The 20,360-nt window shown below is 42.6% G+C and overlaps 2 protein-coding genes across 5 annotated transcripts; both read left to right on the plus strand.

Moving 5' to 3' along the window:
* Positions 1–639: 639 nt before the first annotated feature.
* LOC311264520 (cingulin-like protein 1) lies at positions 640–14,148 on the plus strand. 4 transcript variants are annotated; one of them, XM_084365436.1, is made up of 19 exons: positions 640–716; positions 2,731–3,665; positions 3,739–3,833; positions 4,649–4,712; positions 4,855–4,950; positions 5,046–5,194; positions 6,361–6,502; positions 6,592–6,804; positions 7,810–8,016; positions 8,112–8,216; positions 8,428–8,580; positions 8,793–8,963; positions 9,243–9,395; positions 10,827–10,916; positions 12,084–12,167; positions 12,923–13,047; positions 13,288–13,396; positions 13,487–13,650; positions 13,744–14,148. In XM_084365436.1, exons 2-19 carry the CDS (start codon positions 2,736–2,738, stop codon positions 13,811–13,813), a joined length of 3,120 nt encoding a protein of 1,039 aa, XP_084221562.1. In that variant the 5' UTR covers positions 640–716; positions 2,731–2,735; the 3' UTR covers positions 13,814–14,148. The 4 variants fall into 4 exon arrangements, with proteins under 4 accessions (XP_084221562.1, XP_084221564.1, XP_084221565.1 ...); XM_084365438.1 differs by having other exon boundaries at positions 4,649–4,703; XM_084365439.1 differs by having other exon boundaries at positions 3,766–3,833.
* Positions 14,149–14,280: 132 nt separating this feature from the next.
* On the plus strand, positions 14,281–19,943 carry aqp9a (aquaporin 9a). Its single transcript, XM_084365442.1, has 6 exons — positions 14,281–14,584; positions 14,756–14,882; positions 16,599–16,736; positions 16,886–17,004; positions 17,904–18,121; positions 19,112–19,943. The coding sequence occupies exons 1-6, from the start codon at positions 14,414–14,416 to the stop codon at positions 19,317–19,319; spliced, it is 981 nt and encodes a 326-aa protein (XP_084221568.1). The 5' UTR covers positions 14,281–14,413; the 3' UTR covers positions 19,320–19,943.
* The last annotated feature ends 417 nt before the right edge of the window (positions 19,944–20,360 follow it).

The raw sequence follows: 20,360 nt of genomic DNA on the forward strand, positions 1-20,360 counted from the left end.
CCCTGTGTCATGTAAAGGTAACTATTTCTCATGTAGATTAAAAGAACAAGTACAAATCACAGGAAAACCATGTGTTCATAGAGGAGATTAAGAAAAGATTACTAACAATTAATGAGTACAATGTTGTGTCATAGAGAATTAAAGTAAAGGTTACTTGAGTACTTTTGATAAGAACAATTCTTAGCTGCGAGTAGAGTTTATATAGGAATAGTCAGAATTTCTCTTTTTGAAAATAAATGTAATTCTGTGCAGTTTTAGCTCATTTCAAAACAGAGTAGGCTAAAAGTACTTAGTTACTTTCCACCTCTGCCTTGAAAAATCGTTACCAGGAACAATAAGCATGAACGTGACTGTAGACAGGACAGAGGGGAAATCCACTAGAAACCAGAAATATGTGACAGCATTACTCAATTAAAACAAGAGACTCCTTTCTCCCTCTGACTGTCTTTACATCCTGCTGACACTTCACATCACAATATCACACTGTGATTAAAGGACTTATTGTTGTAATCCTTATTAGTTTCCCATAAATTCACATTAGTCCATCATATGAAGCACTGAGGAGCAGCAGCAGTCATATGGTTTGAATGTCTGACACGGAGGAGTCAGTGAACGCCTCTCCGGCTGAGAGATCGTGTCCGGGCGGAGGCAGGACGCTGTGAGCGGACACAGGAGGTGGAGGACTCTGTTCAACACTCAGACTGGACACACAGCGGGTAAGTTTCAGCTCTGATCGATGTCTTTATATCTAATGTTTCCTTAAAGTAAGAAACACGGTATTTGCTTCTGTAGCGACTTGTAGTGTATCTGTGGCGCTCAGTGTTGACTTCAGGGACCTTAACGTACTTTTAAACTTTGTCCCACCTTCACTTCATCTCTCGGTATGTTGCGTTCCTCCTGTAACAGCCTACTACACCGGGGCTGAGGGTATCCTGTCAGCGTTCATGTTGCTTAATCTAGACTGTAAACTATTTGTTGAAAGTTGAACAATGTAGGTGAGGTGAAGTAAAAAAAAAACAACCGGATGAGCTCAGATACGCAGCAAACAGGCAACTTGTTCCTCTCTGGAGTTCATTGATAACTTGAATTGTAGGCTACACATTAGTGAAGTGTTGGTGAAGTTAAGAAAAGAAAGAAGAGTGATGAAAAAACAAAAAGAAACCTGTAGGACTAGAAACCTTTTCTCACTCTCCAATAAATCACACTGTAGAGGATTTAAGAGCTGTAATCAATTGTGTTATTAAAGGTTAATTATCATTCCCTGTTTCATAGTAATGCAATAATTTGGGTTGCCAGGTTTCAAGGCGTCCGATTTTATGCAAAGTAATGGGGGGACAGGGATATTTACATGGCATATCATTGGCCAGATCAGTAGCTGGCTTCAGCAAGGATATAACCACTGCCGGCTCCTCAGCGGTATTACTTTTGTCCTTTATCCTGCACCATATTTTTCTTGGCACTCTGAGCACTATAAGCCGAGTGCCTTCAGGTCCATTGTATCAGAAAGAAGGCAGACATCTAAAAAACAAATCTGTGACTCACACCAAAACAATCTAGATGGATAAATATCACTACAGGTAAGAGGAAAAATATGTTTTGATTTTGGGGTGAACTGTCCCTTTAAACTGACTTTTCGACCAAATACCTTTTGTGAAGTATTAATGAAAATGTTTATGACTTATAAAGTTGGTAATAAATGGATTTTGGTGGTTAAATTGATCAATTTAAGAGTTTGCTTCGCTGAAAAATGTAATGTTGGAGGATTTTCCGCAACCTGGCAACCCAAAAGTTATATTTGTTAATGACTATGTAGTTTCAGGAAGAAGTTTTATCAGTAGAGAAAGATCTTTATCGACTGACTTTTTTGAATGCCTAAGCAAACTACATAAACAAACTCTTCGTTTTCATGACTGAATAAACTGAATAAACAAACAGACCTTAAAGGACGACACAATTTCATGCTGTTTTACTTTGTTTATATTTGGCGGACCCTGCCACCTTTGTAGCTTCAAACAGTGTTCTGGGGACCTTATTTTTCCTCTGAGAACAGCTGGTTTATTCAGTTATGGGAAACATACATACTTCTGAGTTTGTATTATTACATCATTAATATTGTAAATGTTAAAATTATGAGTTTTAATTTCTTCTCCAAAACTACATAGTGCCCCTTTAATACAGCCACGATGTTAAAGCCTTATAAAAAAAATAAGGCTTCAATCTGCTGTGTTATCAGTTAAAGTGACCGCTCTCAGGATGGTGCTCTGAGGAAGACACCGTTTTGTCTGCTGCACAACACCTCTTGTGTTCTTGTGTTTCAGCCTCACAGTAACACATTTGTTGACAATCATTTTCCTCGAGTGTTGCACCATGAAGTGGGTGACGACACCGCGGAGACCTCGGTCGGTCAGTCGTAGTCGTCATGCAGTTGGCTCAGCTTTGGCTGTACAATAGTACACTGTCATGAGCACACAGAAGGAGCTGTTTTCATTGCACAGCAATATCAGGCTCTTGTCAGTGTCTATTTATTCCGTCTTTTACGTCGGCTGAGTGGCTGAGTGCAGCTGTGTGAGGAGCTGTCTGTCGCTCTGTCCCAGTGTGGCTCTGACCCAACTCCCATGTTGTGTAAACACCAACTTCAGCTTGACCAACCTGATGCCTCAGTCCTCAGTTCCCATGCGGAGTCAGTCTTCTTTAGTCTCTTTTTTAACACACCGGTTTATGTTTCCACAGTCCCGATGGAGTCTCACAGACTGAGCACCGTGCAGCAGCACAGTCCCAGAAGCAACCAGGAGAACTTCTTTGGAGTCAGAGTCGCGGTCCAAGGGATTAAAGGTCAACCCTACGTGGTTCTGAACAGTTCTGGCCAGGAGAGCCACAGGGACATCTCTGTCATCACTCACCAGTCGGGATACAATCCAGGCATGGTGAGGACGTCTGTGGATGAAAGGCAGTCCCCCTCTGAGTCACAGAGGACTGCAGCCTCCTCCGTGTTTCATTATCAGAAACACCCTGAGATTCTGAGACCGTATGACCCTGAGAGTAATAACCTGAACCGAGTCGTTGCTCCACCAGCGTCTTCAGTTGCTCAACCCGGACACACTGACCTTCCTCCTAATGTGAACAAACCCAGGATCCCCCTGCCTGCGGAGAGCCTGGAGGTAGATCAGAGTGAGGTGGCTCAGACTAAGACACCTCCTTCAGGTCGACACCTCCCTGCAAGGTCCCCAAACTCAGTGGATTCAGACTCCATCGTATCTGTAGGGAAGCTAATAAGCCAGTTCAACAACAGTCAACGGAGGGGAAGGGGAGGCCCGAGGAACAGGTTGGATCCGGAGCAGTGTCGGAGGTCACGCAGCGCGGACAGCAGTCGAACTTCAGACTCCTCGTCTTCGTCCACTTCCTCCAGCAGAGCCTCGTCTCTGAAGGCCGTCAGGGGTGAGACCCCAGGCGGGATATATCCTCCAGGGTCAGCCAGGGCGAGACTCCTCAGCGGAGAGGTCTCTTTGGCGAGCAGGAGGGAGGAGAACAAGCCCAGCACACTGCTTAGAGGACAAAATGGAAAAGAGACGATGTCTCCACATGCTGTTAAACTGCTTCACAGAGCAGAAAAACCCTCCATCTCTAGTAGTGACCAGACTGATGACTCTGATGAAAGAGACATGCAGGTAATGAGATTTGCACTGGGGCACAGTTTTAACTTAAAAGAGTGTATTTATCGGCTGTATGTTCTCTAACCAGGTCACTCCTGATCTTCTGAAAGGACAGCAAGAAGTCTCAGTAGATCCACCTGAAGACACAGCAAAACAGATACTGTTTACTTACCTCAAGGACGGGTAAGTGCCCCTCAACACTGAGCACTTTCAGTTAAAGGACATTTTGGGAAATACGGCCTTCTTGCTGAGGGTAAATTAGAAGATTGATACCACCCAGCAGCTGGTTAGCTTAGCTTAGCAGAGAAAGCAAGGCACCTGCAGTTGTGTTGGACCTTTTAAACACAGAGACATTTCAAAGTATTTAAACAATGCGTTATTACAACTTTAAACAACACAATAAACAGTGAAATAAAATCTGTAATTTTACTCAAGGTAACGGTGGGTTTCATTTGGTCGCTATAACTTCCAGGAGAAAGTCAAGAGAGTGAGGAAGGAAGTCGGCGAACGAGAACCTTAAAACATCACCTCGTTCGTGAACATTTTTGCCCACCTACCGGCACCTCTTAAGCTAAATCAACATTTTAAATTTCATTTGCTGAATATGCATAACACTAAAGCAAACTAAAGCAAACAATTTCCAAAATGCTGAGCTATCTCCTAAAGGAGCTTGATGAATGAACTGTCTGTCTTTCTCTTGTTTTTTTAACCTCCAGCCACCTTTTGGTGATGAGCTTGTGGTTGTGTTCATGTAGTTCATAGTCAGATAAGGAGGTGCTGCTCCAGCTGTGTGAGCTCAGGCAACAGTCAGGAATGCCGAGAATGAACTCTTTTCCACTGATAAAATAATTCCTTCACACGGAAAGTTTGAAGATCCAGAGTGTGCCGGAGCACAAATTGTTCTGTTGTGTCTTTATTTAGGAGCTGACTCAATTTGACTTTGCCTTTGCACTCTCTGTACTGTCAGCGTGTTAGTGAAATATCTTCTTTCTCCTCAGGACGACGGATGACGACTCCACCACTCAGAGGAAAGTCACCCAGCTGCTTGAAAAGGTCAACAAGGTCTGCTGAAATGTGGAGGAGGAGAGTGTGTGTGTTGGGATGAGATGTCTGCCAGTGTTCCTGTTCAACAATATTTTAATGACTTTTTCTAAAACCCATGATGATACTGTGTTGTTTGGCATCTCCTTCTCCGCTTCTCCAGGATTGTGCAGTTGAGGTGAAGCTTTTGCAGGAGAAACAGGCGGCGCTGGAGAAAGAAGTGTCTGAATTAAAGCAACAACTGGAAACTGAGATGAAGGTGTAGTGCAGTCACATCCTGCTGATTCACCTCCAAAACATTCACTTCCTATTCCTGTGACTGATGACGGTCCTTTGTGTTGTTGCGTTGTGCAGAATGAAAAGACTCTGGCCAAAGCTTGTGAAAAGGCCAGAACGGAGAAGAAGAAACTCCAGGAAGAGTTGGCCAGAAGTCAGGAAGAGCTCTTCAAACTCAGGGACAGACTGAAAGACATCGAGGCAGACCTTCAGTCTACCAAACAGGAGTAAGGGTCCGACTTCCTCGTCATTCAGCAAAGTTTACAATCAGAACCGTGCTGTGTAAAAACAGGCAAATCATACCTAAAAGAGGGCTGCAAAAGAGAAAAGAGATAGTCTGACACTACCTGTCTCTCGAAGGGGGTGATGTGTAAGATATAGCCAGAATTTTAGCTAAAAACATTTTAAAAAATGAACTAACGTTATTGAGTTAGCATGCTAACCAGCTAGCCCCGACTTTGTACCTCAAAAGGCGATAGCCCCCGTAGTTTCAGCGAGCAGCTAGTTCGCTATTTAGTCTAATAAGTAAACAAAGTAATGTCACAAAATATCAAGAAAGGAAACATTTTACACCTATGTTCCTTACCAAACAGAAACATACAACCATGCACTTTCAGGATTCAAGTTTCTTTCTTTTCCGAAGATCAATTGCCGCCTGAACACCATAAATATGAAGTTGGAGCAAACAGTCGAGTAGCTTAGCTTAGCGTACAGACTGGAAACAGGAGGAACTGCTAGCCTAGTATTGGCAAGCTATTTCTCAGCTACTTGAAGTCGTTGCTTCAAGGTCAGCACGTGTTTCTATCAGGATTCAACAAATGAGGTATGAATTAGTGAGCTTTAGATGTGCTGCTAGGTGGGTTTTGTTACCTTTGGACAGAGCCAGGCTAGCTGTTTCCCCCTCTGTCCAGCCTTTGTCAATGCTAAGCTAACCGGCTGCTGGCTGTAGCTTCATATTTATTGTACAGTTGTGAGAGTGGTATTGATTTTGCCCACCTTTCAGTAAATAAGCATACACCGCCAAATGTTGAACTATTCATTTAAATTATTACAATAGAAAATTTAGTTGAATGTTTTCAATGGACAGCAAATGAAATAGTTTTGAAATGCAGAACTAAGCTCAACTTCAGCTCAATGCCATGTTGCACTTTTCTTTAACTGAGCTTCTGCTCATGCTGTGAGGTCGTTCAAGTGAACTGTGATGTATGATCTGATGAAAGTCATTTGACCGAGCACAGAGTCACATACCGTTTGGATTAAGTGTGCGGAGATTCTTTTTTGTTATCTAGTCCCATCCAGCGTCTTTCTAAAACTTGAAAGCAGGCTTCTTTCTTTGATATAAAATATGGACAAAATCTATCTGTCTTTCCTGCATATTTTCCGATGTTGTCAGGCTGAATCAGATGAAGGCAGAGAGAGCCAGATCTAAGACGGAGATGAAAGACCTTCAGCTGCAGCTCTCGGAGATGCACGATGAGCTGGACCGAGCCAAGAAGGCCGAGGTGATAAATACACAGAAAGAGGTCCTTCTGAAGGTAAATGAAACCACATGAACAAGACACACTTCACAAATCAACAGCAGCTGTAACGCTCCTTTCACTGGGTTTTGATGGATGTTTGTCAGGATATGGTGCAGCTGCGTGGGGAGTTTCAGGAGGTGCTACAGGTGAAGGAGGAGCAGGAGGAGGTGCTGCACCGCAGGGAGAGGGAGCTCAGTGCCCTGAAGGGGGCGCTCAAAGAGGAGGTGGAGACTCATGATAGCTACATGGCGGCCCTGAAGGAGGAATATGAAAATGAGCTTGAAAAGCTGCTCAGGGACTTAGATCTGGCTAAAGAGGTAACAGAGAATACACACATTTCTATGTTTTATCGGACATCGCTGTGTTGGTGTCGTTTCTACAACATCATAATCCATGTTACTCCGGGACAATCTTTACATCTGACCAAAATGCAAAAGAAGTTCTCATAGGGAGCGAGTTGAATGGGTCAAGCACATGACTTCAACCCAGGAGACTGTGTTTATGACTCATGTGGAGCTTATTGTTTTATTGTTGACTTCCTTCACCAAGGTGGTTATGTTTTCAGATTTCCACACCATTAACATTTGGTGCAGATCCGGATAAAGTCCAGGGGATTTTTTTCTCACTTTCACTAACATTGCGCGACAGAGTAATTTTTTAGGGAATCATGCATGGATTTTGATGAAAGAAAAAACAAAAAAAAACAGAAGCCATTTTCATTTGGCTAGTATCTGTGAGTGAGATGAATCATAAACAATGTGCAGCTGAGATCATGAGGATTCAGAAAGTTACCAATGGTGTTAACATATCTTTCACAGTTTAAGAAGTATATCTTAACAGATGTTTAAATCTTACACCCAATTAGATTTGCTCAAACTCTGGTTAAGCAGGTATGAGTGGTTTATAATTTAGAGTAATACAGGGCTGTCGAGTTTGATTTTGGATTAGGTTTGATTGAATTAAAGGGAACTGTTGGACCTTGACAGAGGTATGCGCTCTACTGGTTTTTAGACCAAGCTGACTTATTATTTTTACTTATTTTTTTCCCCTCAGTTTTCTGCTGCAGTTTGGTCAGGCTCAGGAAAATATCATGTTTGGGGTTGTAATAGACCCTTTCACCTTTTTCCCAGGTCACACAGCTAGGAAATTACAGAAACCTGATTGGTCATTTGCAATGACGATCCTGGAGCAACATTAACCACCAACACAGCGATATGAGATGAAATGTGCCATTTCTACTGTTTCTTATTCCCAAAAGCTAAAACTTGTTGTTTTCTTCCGCCTCTCATTTTTATCGTGCATTATTTCATCCTGTCTTCCAGAACAATGCTCTGCTGGGTAAAGAGAGGGGCGACGCAGAGGAGGAGACAGGCGCCGCCAAGGTGCAGCTGAGGGAGCTGAGCCAGGAGAGAGATAAGCTGAGAGAGAAGGTGCAGGAGCAGAGCAACAAGGTGGATCAGCTGAGTCAGGCCATCCAGGAGTGTAAAACCACAGAGAGACTGCTGGAGCAGAGAGCAAAGCAGCTGGAGGTGGGAAACAGGAGCAAATATCTGATTTACTTCATCTGTTTCTTGATGTGTCTTTGATTTTCTCTGTATATCCCTGTTTTCTCCTTGCTCTACAGAGGGAAAAGCAGCAGGTTGAGGAGGCGCTGAAAGACGTGAGGAGGAACGAGGAGGAGATGTGTCAGTCCAACCAGTCGCTGCTCACCCGCCTGGAGGACGTGCAGGTAAAGCGAAGCCGCTGTTAGCTTTAAACTCGTAAAGTCTAGTGTCCGATTGACAGCTGCTTCTCTGAATATTTAGAGAAGTGGATGCTCACCATTTAGCAGCACCGTCCTATGTTTCATGCCTCTGTGAAACGTCGAAATATAGTCATGAGACGCTTTTTTCGCCCTGATCGAAGCTCACAGACTCCCCTTTTCTTTGTTTTGTTTCCAGAGTAAGCTGTCCAAGCTAAATCATGAGCACAGGGACCTGAAGGAGAAGCTTAAGGAGGAGAGAAAACAGATAGAGGAGCTGTGGAACGCAAAAACTGAACTGGAGGATGAGAGGAGGCTGCAGGACAGGACTGTGGAGCAACTACAGAGGAAGGTGAGGGGTGGAACGAGACTTTGGGTGAATTCTGCATTTATTCTTTTTAAGCCAAATGAGACCTGAAAATCTGTTTTCTCAACCCTGAAGCCACATGAGATCAGCAGAAACAGCTGATGTTTCTTAGACTGGGATTAGATGAATTATGACATATTTCCTTACACCTGAAGAGGTCCACTTATCTCACCGTAGAAGCTCTTTGTGTATCTCAGATGAATAGCGTCATGGAGGATTGCGAGGCGTCCACAGATGTACTTCAGAACCAGGTCGACGAGGCCAGAGAGAGGAGTCAGAGGGAGTTGGACGAGCTGCGGAGACAGCTGCAGGAAAAGGGAGTAGAGCTGGAGAAATCCCGACTGGCAGCCAAAAAGCTGCAGGAAGAGGTGTGGTCCTCATTGTCTTTCTGATTCATTAGTATGTGGGATCAACTGTCTTAGTCACCGAAAAAATAAAAGTCGACACGAGGATGGAAAGGAGTTATGTCCCTTTGTTTCAGTGTTTTTCTTCTTGTGCTGAAACGAGTTTTAAAAATGTTTCTGTGAGATAAAACAGAAACATAAAAGTGTCATCTCAGAGTCGATAAATTCTGCATTTGTTTAATAACGTCTGACTGATCGTTGCCTGTTACCTTATCTCGCGGCGTGTGTTTGTTCTGTGTCCAGCTGCTTCCTCTGGAGGAGGATCTGCACCGGTGTCACAGGGAGCAGCAGGAGGCCCTTCAGAGGGGCCGGCAGCTGGAGCAGAAGGTGGAGGAGCTGGAGGAGAGGAACGCAAGCACAGTGGGAGACAGAGAGCGGCAGGTCAAACTCATGGAGGTAAACCTTAACTTGGGAAGCTTGTGGAGCTGAAGGTCGTACTCCAGCAGTTTAGTATTGTTCTTCCACATTCAATCAATGTCCTTTCAAGAGATGGATTTAAAAGATACAGAATTAAAACTGATGCTGAAGCAGAGATATTCAAACTCATTGACTGTGTGTAAAATATGGATGGTTCTTTCTAATGGCCTGCAGAGGGCGACTCTGCTGGTTTCAGAAAGAAGTCTGATCGTATGTAAGCTTATGAGAGAATGGCCTTCCTTCCCACCCAGTGAACAGTTTTCTAATGAGTTTATGTCTACTGAGTTTATTTCAAGTCTTCTTCAATGCAACGTGATGTTCATTTTGTAAATCATGGTCCCATTTATAGTAAAATGCACAATAAAGGAGGGTATGCTTTATGTTATGGCCCACTCGTGACTGACAAGTTGCGACTGTGGCGTCTTCTGGGGTTCTCAGTCAGATCAAAACTGTAATCCACAAACCAAAGGGTGATATCACTGGATCCTAAATTTCCTATATTACAGCTATTACAGTTATTGTCTCTCATTGGACCGTCTGTGACAGACCATTCCCAGTTTGCAATGCAAGGTTTCATAGATTTGTACTCGCCAAGCTCCAGCTGACCTCTCAGACTTTGGAAACCACCATTGAGAGTCACAGAAGACATTATACGTCCATATAATGAGGTTGGAGGTCAGGTCAGCGGACCTGAATATCTCTGAACTCGCAGTGGATCTCATCCTTTAATTACAGTTCAAAAATAAAAATCTTTCAGAAGTCCATAATAATGTGTTCAGATGCTCTCTGACATAATGACACACTGTACACATGTTTACTAAAAAGCTGCCATCCTAAACTGATGATCATCGGGAGCTTTGAATTAGAACGTGAACTCACTCTCAGTCGAACACACCTCAGGTTATCACATGTTTTGAGGTGTTTATTTGTTCAGGGGCCAGTGTTTGCACTCACTTGTTCCTGTGAACTATAAGGGCGCTGCAAAGAGCCGTGGCCAAAACATCTCACAGCTCAGCACTGTTTGCCTTGCTGATGACAAAACATTACACAGTGACACCAGTATTCACACTGTTGACACTGCGTATCGACCGAGGAAGCCGGTGTTTACTGTACAAAGTTATCAGACCTGTCTGGGTGTTCTCGGGAATCTTCTTTCACTCTTTTCAGTGTCGAACACTCACACCCACTCAGCAGTGAACGAATGCATAAAATCTTTACCTATTTGTGGTTATTATCTTTGTGTTACTGCATTATTCTTCATTGTTTTTTAGAATCTGAGTCTGTTTTCTAACCACATCCTCAAGGTTTAGATTATCATGTCCTCTGTACTGGTAAACACGACAGAGTAATGAAATATATATTGACTTGACGATGTTCTGACACATTTCTCGTGTGTTCCTCTCCTCTCAGGGACGTATCAGTCAGCTAGAAGAAGATCTTAATGATGAGCGCGGCAGTGCCGACCGCCTGATGGAACGATTAGACAAAACCAAAGCGCAGGCAGGTTTACTCTCTCACTGTCTTTGCTTTTCTTCTACACAAACTCTCATTTTGTGTTTGGTAACGTTCATACATTTCCCAGACGGTGAGGAGATAAATTATTCCCTGTCATAAGTTTGAACACCCAACCCTACATCTGTTTCCATCATAAACAGATTTAGGGCTGAGTGCTCAAATTTCTCCTCAGAAAGCTGCTGATTGGCTGTTTCCAGCCCGGCTGTGAAACAAGTTTTGTTTTTCTTTCTCAACGTTCACATTCCCCTGAAATATGACTGAACAGCTCCGCCATCATATATGTTTCTTCATCTCTGATGTCACCATAAGAGCCTCACATCCTCAGCGGGGCTGTAAAGTAGGCCACCATTCGTGGGAGCAAAGCGGTGCAGACTAATTGACACAAAACACTGTTTTGGGTGCAGTGCAAAGACAAAAAACAGCTAACTATTGTGAGCAGCTATTCACACTCCCTTCTCTGGGCCTCTGGATGTTATTAGAGAGGAGAGAGCCTTCAGATCCAATGTGGCTGCTCAGACCAGACAGCATTTCCTCTGAGTTTAGGAGTTAAGCTGAAAACTTTTCATTTAACCTGATCGTGCCTTTGAACGGGCGGTGCCCTTTTAATAAGGATGGCCCTGTTTTCAGTCAATATGGAAGGCAGACATAGAAAGTACAACCCCATATTTATATAGTTAGAAATTGGCATAAAGAATTGATTAGTGGTTCAGTGCCCACATAAACATTTACGTTATGCTATATTTTATATAGCAATCTTATAACATTATAAGAGCTCTGAACTCCAGAGGTTCACACTGCTGGATATGTTGTAGTTTTAACAGCACAGTGATACACACTGAAACACTAACCCTTAAAAAGTTGTTTAAATGAAACCGTCTGTAAAGCTTAGAGGGAAAATATCTGCAACATGACAAGAGGCTCCAACCACACACTCTTTTTTTGTAAAAGGTCATAACACGAAAAGTTTGGAAAACACTGGTTAAATCTTTTCTCTACAGCTGTCAGGGAAATGAGAGTGAAAAAGTACAATATTTCTCTCTGAAATGTATAAGGAGCATAAAATGAAAAGATGCTTGAGTAAATGTACTTAGTTACTTTCCACCACTGCTGAATGTTCAAACTGTGTTCTTCTCTCTGTTGGTTGTCTGACAGATGGATCAGATGAGGAACGAGCTGATGCAGGAGAGAGCAGCCAGGCAGGACCTGGAGTGTGACAAGACGAGCCTGGAGAGACAGGTACTGACCCCTGAGACAGGTACTGACCCCTGAGATAGATACTGAGACAGGTACTGACCCCTGAGACAGGTACTGACCAACAGGCCTGCCCACAGAAATGGCTGGGCCACTGTAAATGTTCAGTAAATGGGCACTCCCCAAATCTGCTTTACTCATGTCAGCATGCTCTCTCTCTCCTACATAAACATAGATTGTCTTCTCTATTATCAACATCATCTTGGTGGTGGTGGCTCTTTCACTGACACTAACTACCTCATAGTAACGTCAGCTGTGATATTAGCCCCCTTTAGCCTGTCTGGGAGCAGCTTTCTGAGCTGCCAGCTCCCTCTTTTACTTCTCCTTTCTGAACTTGATAACTGCAGGCCTGAGAAAGGCCCTGCTGACCCATGAGGCAGGTGCTGACCCCTGACCTCATATTACTACACATAGACACCTACACATTTCTCTGTGATGCCATTTAAATGTTTGCGTAAACCTACTTAAAGCTGCCCAGAGGAATTTATTGTATCCTTGAATGACCTGCGTTGTTTACATCCGTGTTTACTAGTTTTGTTCTTCCCTGCCTTTTCTGGTACAACGCTCTATTTCTTGAAGCATGTGTGTCCTCATGTTCTTGCATGTAAACAAACAAAACAGGAATGCCCCTCATTAAAACATTCATTTATAGCACTACTACTCCTCGGAAAACGCCTCGAGGGCACCTTTAAAGTTTGCCTAATTAATAACAGTAATGACTGTTTAATTTCCTCCATCAGAATAAAGACCTGAAGAGCCGAGTGACTCATCTGGAAGGATCTCAGAGAACCAACCAGGATTCACTCGTCTCCAAACTTAGCAGCCGCATCCAGGAACTGGAGGAAAGGCTGCAAGGAGAAGAGAGGTGAGCAATAATTACCTTGTAGCTGATAGATGTATACAGAGCTTATATTTAGCAGGATAACACTATGAAGACAACACTTTGGATAATGGTCGCATCAGATACTTGAGCGGTGAACCCACTCATATCAAGTTCCCTGTGGTTGTAAAAGTGAGAGTATCTCTGGTCCCAAACACGCTAGGAAGGTGTTGAGTTACAGGAAGCTGCAGCGGCGATGTGATCTCTTGGTGCTTCTGCCCTCAGAGACAACAACAGCCTGCAACAAGTGAACCGCAAGCTGGAGCGCAAAGTGAAGGAGATGAAGCTGCAGGCGGACGAGGAGCACGTCAACCTGCAGAGCGACAGAGACCAGGTTAGACACAAAGAAAAAAGTTATCATCCTGTAGTTGGGAGCAGCAGCTTTGACTCGTGATTCAATATCCCACTTCTGTGAACTCTGCAGCTGACTCAGAGGCTGAAGACGGCGAAGAGGCAGATGGATGAAGCGGAGGAGGAGATCGAGCGTCTGGAACACGCTAAAAAGAAGCTGCAGAGAGAACTGGACGAGCAGATCGAAGCCAACGAGCAGCTTCACGGCCAACTGAGCACGCTGAGGAACGATATGAGGTGACCAGTCACCTTCTGCCACTTCTAGAGTTTCTTCTAAATCAAACCATGTTGTTCTCTATCTCTTATAATTACAATTTTTTGAATCAACAGGCGAAGGAAGAAATCCCCTCCTCTCATTAGGGACGATGTGAACGAGGTGGATGACTTTGGATCTGATTGACTGACTGGCGTGTGATGAAAACATCATCAGTCATCTCTGGACTTTATGAAGGAATGTTGGACTGTGAAGAACCCTTCATATCATAATTCAACATAATGCCATTAACAACTCAGGTGTGATTTCATTATGTTTCCAGTTGTGAGTAGCATGGCACCTTTCCAAGGCTGACCTCTTGTGGCACCATGTAAAACTACAATATCTGACAAACTGTTTTACAATGCACCAAACCAGCTTATTTACCTCTACTTTGTTTTCTAAGTTATTTCTTTGCCGTGTGAGTTAATATGATGCAAGCTGCAAATCTTTAAACTGATTAATAAACATATTAAAATGCATTCCCAGCACTCAGTCATGTTTATACGCCTCCAGAAACTCTGAAAAACCTTTGAAATAAATCTAGCTGTATGGTGTTTCTGCAAAGCTAAGAATCAGAAAGTCTGATTTGAATTTAATCGAGATGCAATAGAAACTACACGTGTCAATCACTCTGCCCGCCCTCTGCTGTGAAACTTTGTGTTGCGCACAGTGTGATGATGGTTGTGCAGATGGATCAATTGTCCATGCTGAATGGCCACCTTCAGTTAGAGGTGGAGATTTGACATGAGAGCTCACAACTCCAGAGGTTCAGACTACTGGATATCTGGTAGTTTTAACAGCACAGTGATACACACTGAAACACAACACGAGAGAAGCATGAGGCAACACTGTGCACTCAAACATGGAATATTCAAGGAATTCCTGGCAGAATTCCTGGGGACGTTTGTGTTGGTCGTAAGTAACGCTTTCTATTATAATTATATTCTGTTGTTTCAAGTCTGAAATCTTGTTCATACGCTTGTTTCATGTACAGAAATGTTCTTGTTCTGCATCTGCCTTTGTTATTCTATCTTTGAAAAGAGACTTCTGTGAAAAGTTGCTGTTGTCTTCCTCTTTGTTTGCCAGCTGTTTGGCTGTGGCTCAGTCGCTCAGACCGTCCTCAGTCGAAACACCCTGGGGGAGCCTCTCACCGTCCACATCGGCTTCTCCGTAGGACTGATGATGGCAGCGTATGTGGCCGGTGGAGTGTCGGGTAAATGTGGTTTCATGAACTCCTGAAGCCTGATTGTTTTTTTGCAGTCCAGTACATCACATGAGCCACCGCATCCCAGTTACGGTGTTTGATATTGTAGTTGAAAGTTAAAGGAACAGTTCACCCCAAAATGAAAATTCAGTCATTATCCGCTCACCCTCATGCTGATGGAAAGTTGGGGGAATGAATAACTGAAATAGATGGGGACTTGTTTTAAATGTGAAAAAAACACAAAATGGCTCCATGCAGCTCGTCCAGCATAATCCTAATGAAGTGCTAAGATCCGAATGGGATTTGAAAATATGTAATTTACACCCATTTTATTTTTCTCAAAGATATTTTTATTGAGTTTTTACACAAATATGAGGTACAGGTATAAAATGTGTACAGGGAGTTTATAAAGTGCACAGTCAACATAGGTCGAGAGAGATGATCTTGTACATCCACAGTAGGGCAATTTACACCCTTTTTTAAGCTTCACTGCAGCTGCTAAGCTTAAAGCGTTAGCAGACACCACGTCTGCAGTGGGTGCAGGAGTCCCCCTGCTTATCAAGGGTGTAAATAGCATCTTCTCAAAGCAATTTATGATCTTTGTGCTTCTTAAGACTTGTATTAAGCCAGGCAACCCAGATGGAGACTTGTTATGTTTTTTTTTTTTTAGTCCACATCTACATCAGTTGTTTAGGAGAATGCTGCAACACTGTTTTGCTGTGAAGCTCCAGAAATGTTTTGTGGACTACAAAACTTCAGTCAACCTTCCATCAGCGTGGTGATGAGTAGATAATGAGTGAATGGTCATTTTTGGATGAACTGTTCCTTTAATGCCCCTGCAATACAGTTTTTTTTAAAATAATTGTTAATGGATGTTGTTGCTACTGGGCTTAGCTTGGACTTACTCACTTTTAATAATGTAGTTGTTGCATATTCAGCTTCTTTAATCTACTGTTGAACTCTACAGACTCTATGCTGCATTAAAATAATTCATAGTTAATACAAACAACCTGTGCCAGAACACATAAACAGTCTGACACAGCTTGCTTTTATCTGTTGTAATGAAAACACTGTTACTCATGAGGCCTGCAGCTTGTAATAATATAACTTTATGGCTTCCTGTCCAGCCATGTGCCACCTCCGTGGCTCCAGTGTCAGCAGGAACGTGCCAGCTCTCTGTCCAGATTCAATGAATGTGCACTGAGCATTGATTTGTTAGTGCTAGTGCACAGTCTCTGTGGGGTCATACATAACCCTGGGCACTGAATGTCCTGCAAACGCCATTGATCATAGGCCACGTTCATCAGTCTTTGACAGAGAGCAGGCTCAGTCCAAACCAGACTACCTGCCTCATCTGAGCAGCAGCTACTTCCAATTTTACATCAGAGGGACAAAATAGATTTCATTAAGACTGAACAGATTTCTAATTTGTTTTTAGAAGTAAAGGCTAGCAGGAGGAGAGCACAGCTGGATTCAAAAGGGAACAGAATAATGCTCCCTTTGTTTTTTTTTTTAACTTAAAGGTTGAATGTCTAATATGTGACCATTATTCTGCCTCTTCACTTGTGAGCATACATAACAAAACCCTGCACCGCCCCGGGGGCCGCTCTCCTTCTGCTGCCCCTCGTAAATGTGACAGCCTCCCTAATGATGGAGAGGATATCATGCCAGCCACCTCCACCCACATCAACCCTCTCTCACTCTCTGCTTTGTCCTCCGTCCCAGGGGGCCATGTGAACCCTGCTGTGTCTCTGGCCATGGTGATTCTGGGCAAACTGAAGATCTGGAAGTTTCCCTTCTATGTCATTGCTCAGTTTCTTGGTGCTTTTGCTGGAGCCGCTGCAGTCTTTGGGCTGTACTACGGTGAATACACTGAGCTTTACTCTCTTATATGTTGAACCATAACAGCTGGTACAGACCTCCAAATGCTTCTCCAAAACTTGAAAAAGAGCCAACACTCTTAAAGCTAGTGGTGTATTCAGCTGTCATCTAACTGTTCGTCCTCCTCACAGATGCTTTCATGGACTTCACCAGTGGGATTCTGTCGGTGACGGGAATCAATGCAACAGGTCACATTTTTGCTTCCTACCCTGCGAGACACCTGTCAATCCTCGGTGGCTTCATCGATCAGGTGAGGTCCGGTCTCCTTGACCCAATGACCCCGCCCTCCTTTGTCGCCGCTCCCATTCAGGCTCTAAATACTGCGAAGTCTGGCAAATGCAACTAATGCAACATTGATTGCCCCATTTTGTCTGAGAACACCCCCTCTTTTTGCTCAGTTTTTGGGTCTAATGACCCATTTCCTGGCATTCTCTGGAGGGTCAAATCTATACCTAACAGCATTTTCCGTCTTTTTAGTTGGTGCAGTGATCCAAAAATAACACGTCTACTGTTGAAAAGCACATCAGGTGAACCACTGAGATAAGCCTAATCAGAGGGGTTGTGCTCATGTTAATGTTTCCTTCCCTTTTAACTTCTGTTTAAATAATGAATCGCAGTTAAAAGGTAGATTTGAACCATTGAGAATAGTTTTTATGATTTACATATCCAGATTACCCAATACAATTTGACCACTATGCAGGTTAATCCTACAGATTTTATTTTGTTAAATAAACATTATTAAAAGAGATATACTTTGTCCACAAAGACATCACAGTATACAGACACACTTTTACCTACATATACTCAGATATATTATTTAACTGTTGTTTTAGCAATTACTCAACAATTCATTTACATTATACATCATACAATACATTTTTTATTTATATTTTAGTTTATATGTTTTTATTTTTACACACTCTTTATCTTACATATCTTATGGTTTATCTTTAACTGGAACATAATTATTTCTGATTCTGACTGACATGAATTTAAAGAGGAAGCAGAGAGCTAAAATAAACTTAATAAAAATATTGAGAGGAAAGAAAATCAGTCAACGCTGTAATTGGGAAGTTACTGATGTTTGTTATGATCTTCTTCACCTGCCTGAACTCTGTTGTTTATTAAACATATGCTCTCCCTCTGCAGGTGGTGGGGACAGGTATGCTGGTCCTGTGTATCCTGGCTATCATTGACGGTGGAAACATCGGAGCTCCCAAAGGTGTGGAGCCGCTGGCTATCGGTCTGATCATCATGGCCATCGGTGTGTCTATGGGACTAAACTGTGGCTACCCTCTGAACCCTGCCAGAGACCTGGGTCCCCGGCTGTTCACAGCTGTAGCAGGATGGGGGATGGAGGTTTTCAGGTAACTGTAGTCACCGTAGCTGTAGTAAGACCCTTACATTGAGGTTATTGTGTGATTTCTCTCATGTACCTGGGTTGAAACGAACACAGGAAGTTATACCATGTACAGGTTTTGTGGCAATGATCAGGCTGGTCCTGCTGCACTAGCTTGACCGTGTGTTGAGGGTTTAAATATCCATCATTTCAAATCAATTTGGGATCTCAGGGATTCTGGAGAATTGGATTACAGTGAGAAGATAATGATTAAATCTTCAATTTAAGGTGAGCTTATCCAATAACAAATATTACAGTTCAATGTAGACAGTTAATGATTTGGTTAAATTCAATTTAACAACTCTCATATGATAAAGGGGCACTGTGTAGTTTTAGAGAAGACATTCAAATTTTAATATTTACAATATTGATGAGGTGATAATACAAACTCAGAAATATGTTTTTTTTCCCATAACTGAATAAACAAGCTGTTCTCAGAGGAAAATAGGGTCCCCTGAAGCTAGAAAGGTGGCAGGGTCCTCCACATATAAACAAAGTAAAACTGTAAGAAATTGTGTTGTCCTGTAAGGTCAGTTTGTCTATTCAGTTTATTCAGTCATGAAAATGAAGAGAGTTTGTTTAATTAGTTTGTTTAGACATAAATAATCTGTCACTGATGATCTTTCTCTTCTCATTTAAATGTATTCTCCAAAAACTACAGAGTGCACCTTTAAAAGTGTATCATTTTTCTTTACATATATAGTTTTACTGCTTGTTGAGTCTTTTAAATCAGATCCTTTTATTTAATTTATTTATTGAAACCTTTATTGAAGTAAACTGATGAATACCTGAGCTGTTGACATGGACAATGATAGTGTTATATAATGTCACATGCACTCAACAGATGCAGTCGATGCTTGTGAATGATCCAGTGATCGCCAGTGGCCTGCAGTGGCCCCAGTGCCAGCTGCCCGTGTCGCTGCCAGAGAGGTATTTAACTCTTTCCTCTTGCTCACAGTACTGCAGACTACTGGTGGTGGATCCCCGTGGCAGGGCCCATGGTGGGCGGAGTGGTCGCAGCCGTCATCTACTACCTGCTGATCGAGCTGCACCACCACCGTGATGAGCCTGAGAAGCCCCATGAGGAGGAGGAGGAGGAGGAGGAAGATGAAGAGGACGACGACAGCAGTCTGAAGGACAAATATGAGATGATCACCATGAGCTAAAGAGAGAAAAAAGACATTAACCTCCAGGACTGACTGGTCCGATTCTGTCAGGTGAAGAGCAGCCAGCACAGCTTCCCTCTCTGGCAAACCTGTTAATCTCAGGATAGGCTGTAGTTTCTCTTCTGATTGAAATGATCCTCCGCAGAGACAAGCTTTTCAGCTCAGTGATGACAACATTAGAACATTCACAGGTCAAAACACAAAGTAAAATCAATTAGGAAACTTTATGGATGAACAAACTGCAGCTCTGTTAAGCGCAACAGAGATTGTTTTGGTCTGTGCTGTCAGACAATGTTGCACCGTCTTTGTAAAATATTGAACCTATTATCCAAAACAATACCGGACTGTCTCCTTTGCAATTTAACTTTTTATGTAATATGTTTCATAAACACACAAAAATGTCACTCCTGTGTGCTTTACAATGTTATGACTTTTCATATTTATGTTGTAAATACTGCACTATAGATATTAGATGAAAAATGCCCATTATTTGGATATATTCACTTGGTACTGAAATAATAGTTTTAGATTTCTTCTTTTAAATTTGCTCTGATTTTCCTCAGTGGTTGTGATGTTATCTGTATATCCACTTAAAACATTTTGGGTTTCTTATATTTATGTTCTTCTTTTGCAAACTGTGAGGAATCCTTCCTTCTGTTCTTTATTATTATTTGTATTTTACTCTATGTTGTTTTGTCTACATTAAAGTTTCTACAAATATGGACTTGTAGCAGAGACTCCATCATCCATTGCATTCATCGCTCAGTTAGTTGATGTAATTTTCCTCTCTGCATTCAAACTATACATCCTCAAACGCCCCTTAAATTGTAGGCTTTAATACTGTGTGATGAAGCGAAAGAGGACAGAAACTGCAGACATGAATCTTTTCAGTAAGCCTCACCAGCAGACAACCTTCAACGATACAAGAGATGGATCATTTGTGTTTAGCTGACAGGGTTGCAGAGGATGATTACACCTCAGCGTCAGCTCAGAGCACTCTGCTGTTAAATATTTCCTCGTTATTGTCAAAGATGATACGAG

The sequence above is a fragment of the Pagrus pagrus genome, assembly GCF_965226575.1.
Source record: "Pagrus pagrus genome assembly, chromosome: 10".
In the NCBI taxonomy this organism is placed as follows: Eukaryota; Metazoa; Chordata; class Actinopteri; order Spariformes; family Sparidae; genus Pagrus; species Pagrus pagrus.